Here is a 7,527-nt window from a genome sequence, read left to right as displayed (position 1 = left end):
TATCTAGTTAGTTAAATTATTATTTGAAAGAGTAAGTTACGTTTTTGGCCCCCGTGGTTATATCACTTTTACTATATTAGCCCAAAATAAGATTTTTTAACATATGTGCCCTCATGGTCTCTATAACTAACTATTTTGGCCCCTGAGTCTAACTCAACCCCAAACCTGGTTAATTATTAGTCACATGACGTGCACATGATGGGTAAATTGGTAACCCCCCCTTTAGTTACTTTATAAAGAAAAAAACCCTAGCTACTTTATCACTTATTATTCTTCTTCGTTTTTTCACGACTAAATCCTAGTAATTTCTCCTCCTCTATGTTCTTTGTTCCCAGAGGATGAACCGCACGGAGACTGGTACGGCGCCCCTGTTTTTTCTCTTGGCCAGAAACTTATGCAACGACGCTCTTCTCGCTATCGGAAAATCTGAATCCTTCGCCTGCTGAACATCTTTTTTAATCGGTTCTTTTGATCTAGAAACATCAACAAAAGGAGGAGGAGGTTTAGGTTTTGATGTTTCAACTCCGTTCTTCGCCATTAGCATCAGATCTCTCGCTCTATCTGCCGGAACATCATGCAAAACTAACACCTGGCCTTGGTAAAATAAAGTCATCTGTGCAGTATCAGTTTTAGCTTCAACTTTGTCTTCTACTTCACAGGAGGAGGAATCTAAGATAACATATTGAGGAATAACAACATCTACTGGTTTCTCCTCCACTTTTTCACCTATAGAGCTTAACAAATCAACAGTCGCAGACTGACATGTGGAATTAGGATTCGGTGATTTCAGAGATCTAACCGAATCAAAGAGGCCTGTACCTGTAGCGTCAATTTTGCATTGATTCCGAAATTGAGATCTCGAATTTTGCCTTTTTCTTTGAGAAACAAGCTCAGCCGATTGCAAGTCTGGAGATACTTGGATCTGAAACTGAAATGTGGGTTTTGGTTAGGGGATGATGATGATGGTTGAAGGGGGTCATGTCCTTGAAGATCTGGGTTTAAAGTTGATGTGTTCTTGAAGATGATGATGTGTTCTTGAAGATTTGGGTTAGAAGATGATGATGTGCAGATGATAATTATTGTTTTATTTTATATAAAGTCAGTAAAACTAAGGGGAGAGGAAATTACCAATTTACCCATCATATGCATGTCATGTGACTAATAATTAACTAGGGTTTGGGGTTGAGTTAGACTCAGGGGCCAAAATAGTTAGTTATAGAGACCATGGGGGCACATATGTTAAAAAAATTTATTTTGGGCTAATACAGTAAAAGTGATAAAACCACATGGGCTAAAAACGTAATTTACTCTATTTGAATTACACTTTGAGTTTGGTTAAAATTAAGTCTAGTATAACTAAAACAGTGGCGAAGGATAATGGGTGCCCGGGGGTGCACCCGCCCACCCCAATGTTTCGGTTAGAAGTGTATATGGTCCGATTTTTCGTCCGAAAATTTTAAAAATTATATAGGATCGCCCCCCAATTATTTTTCCTAAATAATGGATAGTTTGGTAAATATATTTTAACTCTTATTTTATTTGTTTAACCCTTGATTACCGACCACACAATAAAATTAATATCTCACAATTAGCTTCATTATTTACATAGAAAAAGAAATTGCTGATAAGTTTGATTCGGGAAACATATTTAATGAATTCAAAAATCTTAAAGGTCGCCGGGCTGAGTTGTAATTTTTCGTCGAGGTTCCATTTATCTCGCATCATTATATATATATATATATAGGTCTTTTGTTTGTTATACAATATTTAGTTTTTCTATGTGCAAGAACAGGTCCTTTGAATGAATGATTATTTTAGTTTTATTTGAAACTATTATTATTTGACCTGACCTGAATCGAATACCCGACCCGACCCATAACATAACGATAGGAAATTTTTTTTGGGTCCCATTAGTTTACGCCCCCTCGAAATTTTTGGTCAAGCTCCGCCACTGAACTAAAAGGTTAGGTCTTGATGTGTGTAAAATGCAACATATAAATTACATCAAATGAGGCATAAAACTAACCCTTTTTAAGTACTAATGTTGGAAAAAGAGTGTTTTTGTCTTCCTTTTGTATTTTCAGGATTAAATGAGCTCAAATTCACAAAAGAAGCAAAAAGACAGCTAAATCTAACATAAATACAAGAAAAGGAACATAAGTGGACTGCCCGACCCCTCAACGGCATCCTCCCAAGCAAAATAGAGAAGGCAGAAGACTGAACACGCCCCGTGCTCAGCCAGCACGGGGCCGTGCCCAAGAAGCAGCAGAAAAGACAAACCTATAGAAGCTTCTATTGCCCACCACGGGGTCGTGTCCAGTGAACACGGGGGCGTGGCGAAAGTACAGCAGGCGCATTAATTGTAATTGTGAATTACAATTAATGAAGAGAGAGAGTGTCAGACAGGCACGGGGGCGTGTCCAGCGGACACGGGGCCGTGCCCAGCCTTCTGTTCAGCCTATAAATAGGAGTGCTTGGTTTCATTTCAACTCATCCCTTGGCACACCTCCTCTCTCACACTTCATCCACCACCCACCACCATCACAACACCATCATCCACCACCATCATCCATTGTCCATCATAGAGTGTGTGAGTCGTCTCGGGATCCAAGATTGATCGTAAGAGTTCTTGACAATCAAGGCCATGTTTGCCTAAGTCTCTTACATCACTTGGTGAAGACAAGTGTTTAGTATAATACTTTTTATTTTTAATCGTTTGCACTTTTTATTTGGTTTTGTATTAATGACTTTAGTAACTAGTTGCTTATGTTGAAGGTGATCTTTCTTTATCGTTTTTCCGTGGTGTCTTGGCATTATTTTACTGTCTATATAAAATAAAAGATTTTCACCATTCATATCTCCACGGTCTATATGGAGATATGTTGGCTACCTGGCCGGGGGTTAAGGGAACGGTTTGGTAAGGGTCTTGCCCTTGTTCAGCGTTTAGAGGTCCTGCAAGGGACCTGGGTCAAATTTAGTAGGATCTCCTTCAATGCCCATAGGTATTGGATGGCGGGGATCCAAACTCTTTGATCCCCTCATAAGTTAACTACTATTAATACTATAACCCGGCTATTTAAGACTGTATCCCTGCTGACTCAGACTACTTAGTCGAGGGTAACGTCACCGCCAAAAGCGGGGCCTACCATAATTTGCATTAATAACTTAATTCATTATCTTCCAATAATCCAACCCTTTAGGATTGTATCCTTGCTGACTCAAACTACTGGGTTGAGGGTAACGTCGCCTTCAAAAGAGGGGCCTACTACAATAACTAAGATATTCTCTTAAATAAGTGCAAAAGTGCTAAAATAATCAAAGGTTATACTAATACACGAGTCGGATCCAAGTGATTCATCTTGTCTATCTGTTTTTATTTTTATTTTATTTTTCAGCATTTAGTTAGTTTTTATTTTCTTAGTTTAAAAACCTTTTCTAACTTTTTGATTTGATTAGACGTTGATGATAAACCGGTACTAAAAGCTCTTGTGTCCTTGGACGACCTCGGTATCTTACCAACACTATACTATGTCCACGATGGGTGCACTTGCCCATATGTGTGTTTAGTGTTAGTAAATATCGTGTTTTATAAATTTAAAAGTTGGCTAAAAGTGTAAAAAGGGCTTAAATATACATCTAAATTATATTACACCTAACGCACATCAAGTTTTTGGCGTCGTTGCCGGGGACACAAGGATTTTAAGAAAGTTAGGAATCAACGGCCTAATCATACTTTTATTTTTCTTTTTAATTTTCTAGGATTTTTTTAGTTTTTCAGCTTCTGCAGAGCTCAGCACGGGCCATGCCTGGTCGGACACGGGCCGTGCCCAGCGTAGTCACTGGCAGTTTTTAGTTTTCCACGTTACATAAGGCTGACCACGGGGCCGTGTCGATGCAACACGGGGCCGTGTGTCACACCCCAACCAATGGCGAAAACATCGGGATGAGACGAAGTGTGAAGATTGCTAGAGACATCATAACGCTATTTGTGACAATATTTAATAAACCGATTTCATTTCATAAAGTAAATTGTCAACATTACAAGAAATTCAAATACAACAAGTTCAAAGAAGTACATAACAACATAAGCAAAATTGGTACAACATATTAAACCTAAACGTCTATATGTGTATCTAGGCATCAACGCTACTTCTTTTCATAGCATCGTCATCATCAACCTGTAACATGTTTAAAATACAATTCAATGCAAAAGCAAAGGCGAGTATACAAGTTTGATACGTTCATAACAAAAGATAAGTTTTAAACAATTCCTCATAGCAAGCATTCGATTCAAGATAAACAATAAATTTGGCATGTGTCTAACATATCAAACCAATAATGAAACGGAAGATGCTCATGACATAACCACAAGTTTACGGGCGGGTCGTTAATCCTATAGCGCTACATATATCACGGTTAGGCTCGTACGAAGTTAATGATAAGTTCAACACATAAGTATCACCCAAGTTTAAAGTATCAAGTAATCAAATAAGCATGCGTGTAATAGGAATGTTTATGTATTATGATAAAGTTTGTGTGTAAGTTTATAAATAACATGTTACACCCCAAAAAGTGGTAAACGAAAAAGGGGTCAAGTATACTCACAAGGCTTGCATATGCTTTCCGATTATCCAATTGTTGACGAGTAGAGATTTAGAGTCCGAATGTATAAGGGTTAAAGTTCAAGTATGTTTAGAGTCGAGATTCGGTGTTTAAAACAACATAAAAATAAGATATGAGAATAACATGGAAAATAATCATTTAGTACATATGATGCTTGTTCTTGACACTAGGAAACTCGAAGGAGTTTAGATGTTTTCATGGAACAAGGTTCCATTAGAATCGTGACAAGTTATCATAGTCTAGGATGATGTAATCTAGTACCCCGACATATGAACACTAGTTCATCATCAAAGATTCGATTATTCGAATAATATGTTTAGGTTATATAATATATGTCCAATAGTTCAAGCATGAGGTAGAATATTAAAATCTTCATTTTGGTACCTCTAAATGTCATAGAAATCATGTAGGAGGTAGGAAGATCAAGTCTCAATTTAGGCACCTCTATGTGTTCACCACTACACTTGATGTAAAAAAACAACCAAGGAGGGTCATGAACATACAATAAAGAATAAGAAATATACACACTAACTAAGAGAAATCATCAAATCATGTGAGGATTGTATGTTTGGACAACCCAAGTTGTTCCATAATCACTCATGTATCAAAGACAAAGTTTGACATGACTTGTGGGTTAAAAACCCTAAACAAAACACCAAGTTTATGAGGTTTAATCCTCTGATTTTTAAGTGTCTCAACCTTGTTTTTAAGCCTAACCAACCACTAAAGTGTTGTAAGCATTAGGACATAGGTTTGAGATGAGATAGACTCAAGTTTGGTAAGAAATAACAAGGATTTCATGAAAACAAAAACAATTAGTGGACTTTGGAGCCTTTTTGCCGGAGTTCCAGGGACTTATTTACTGTGAAAAACCCATGAAAACGTAGATAAGGTCAATACAAAGTAGTAGGAAAAAGAATCGAGTGAATCGGATAAGAATTGAGTGAGTTATGCTCATTTTCGTGAAGGGGTGTCAATCTGCTCGAACCCTTGCTTTCAGCTACGGTTTGGAGGATGTTTTGAGAGTTTTTAGTGTTGCAAAAGTGGTAGGGAGGCTGGTTATAAGTGGTATTTATAGGGGGAAGGATTAGGGTTTCAATGGGTTGGGCTTTGGAAGTGTTTAGAAGGGGTTACACCTTGAAACTAGCCCACAAAACCCAACTATATGGGGCTGAATTTTACTGAATTGGGGCTCCCATATTTCTTTATTTTTTTTATTTTTTAAAAACATTATAATGAGTAATTTTGTTAATTAAGTTGTGTAATAATATGCAACAATGTTTCCCCTAACTTGTAACAAGGTGAAATATGAAATAAAACATGATTTAACTAGGTAAAAAGTGTAATGTACAAGTATGTAACATGTTTGTAAGTGACAAGTATATGTCACATATTAGATGATTAACTGTTGTATAAATAAGCATATTATTAGGGGTTTTTAGGTATCAACAATTTAAGGACAAGCATGGACATGCATCGTGAATAAGTATCGTATAAGTATGAATTACAAATAAGGATTCGATGTACAATGAATTCGAACGTATGAACATGTATGAATATGTAGATGGTGAATTTAAAGAAATACGAATTTTATTTATGATCAAGTCTCGGATTTTACAACGAAAAGACGACTACAATAATACAAGATTTCCAAAAATAGCATTACAAGGCGAGCTTTCTAATTATGGAAAGTATGAAAAAGCAGGGCGTTACAGTCTCCCCTCCTTTAGGAAATTTCGTCCCGAAATTTATTCAAGAGGAAGACCTTGGAGAAAAAGCATTTTGGCTAAAAGAATCGAGACTTGGGAGTTTTGAAACGTTTAGAAAAGTACGAAATTTTGAAGAACGATAGGATAGGAATTTGTTTGACTAAAATGAGTTGAGGCGTTTAAGCATAGGTAAAACGTGTATGCGTGCGCATAGGCAAAGGAGTTTAAATAAGTTTGAATGTCCCAGAATGGAGAGGTATCTTTAAAATATGATATCCAAGAAGTATAACTTTCGTATAATGCGTTTAGTATTTTGATGAAAAGTGTGGTAGTTTGCATGGGGAGTCTAAAGGATAGTATAAAAATCACATTTTCGTAAAAATTGTTTATTGAGAGTAACGAAAAGATTTGGTACTTTGAATAACGCGTTAAAGGTATACTAAGTACATTTACATAAGAATAAAGAATAGGAAGACGGTTTTAAAGGTAATGAGATAAGTTAGGATTTGAATGTTTAAACAAGCTTGATTGCGAACGGGGTTCATATGAAAGAAAGGATAATGGAGAATAATAGGAGTATGGGGTGAACAATTGACACTAAATGAATGCAAGTATATGAATGATATAAGTATTAGATAGACGAAAGTAGCGTGTTAAAGATGAAGTCTCGTCATGGATAATCGGATATAATGCGTTTGTGAGTTATTTAAAGTTTGTATTAGGTCAAAGGGTCTACAAAACACTGAATTTCTCATGGCACGTTTTACGACGGTTTGGTAACATGGTGAAACACTTATATATAGGAAGTACCAGCGGCGTATCCACCATGTTTTGACCATGTCACGTCTGTCTCGTATTCGGTGTCAGGTTACGTTCCGTGTCTTACCATACACTGTAGTACACTCTATGGTTCTCATATGCCTATCACTATAATCCCGTGTGCACCCGCGATTATTTTGATCGTCGCATGATCTGCATAGCTTGTACTAGTTGTGTATGAATCAGGGTATACATAAAAAGAATAAGAATGTGTACGTATAAGAATATAGTATGTAAGCAATTCCATGCTTAAGTATGTATGGGATCCACGCAAGCGAATCCCTCGGATTACGCTCGCGTATAGGTACGAATGTATGAATCATAAGTATAAGCAAAATTATGAGCATAAGTATAAGTTTAAGTATGAATATACACG

The 7,527-nt window shown here is 36.7% G+C and overlaps 1 protein-coding gene across 1 annotated transcript; it reads right to left on the bottom strand.

The window, feature by feature from the left end:
- Window positions 1–316: 316 nt before the first annotated feature.
- On the bottom strand, window positions 317–1,140 carry LOC110886686 (protein TIFY 10A-like). The gene is made up of 3 exons (XM_022134529.1): window positions 1,129–1,140; window positions 820–1,014; window positions 317–757 (listed from the first exon to the last, which is right to left on the bottom strand). Exons 1-3 carry the CDS (start codon window positions 1,138–1,140, stop codon window positions 317–319), a joined length of 648 nt encoding a protein of 215 aa, XP_021990221.1.
- Between the last annotated feature and the right edge of the window lie 6,387 nt (window positions 1,141–7,527).

Source organism: Helianthus annuus, chromosome 2, assembly GCF_002127325.2.
Source record: "Helianthus annuus cultivar XRQ/B chromosome 2, HanXRQr2.0-SUNRISE, whole genome shotgun sequence".
NCBI classification, from domain to species: domain Eukaryota; kingdom Viridiplantae; phylum Streptophyta; class Magnoliopsida; order Asterales; family Asteraceae; genus Helianthus; species Helianthus annuus.
The sequence above is the reverse complement of the archived record's forward strand: the minus strand, read 5'-3'. Positions and strand labels throughout refer to the sequence as shown.

Bases quoted from the DNA above. Each gene is read 5' to 3' on its own strand.
- LOC110886686 (XM_022134529.1), bottom strand. The intron at 758-819 runs GTACAGGCCTCT...TCCACATGTCAG, and splicing joins ATGCAAAATTGACGCTACAG to TCTGCGACTGTTGATTTGTT.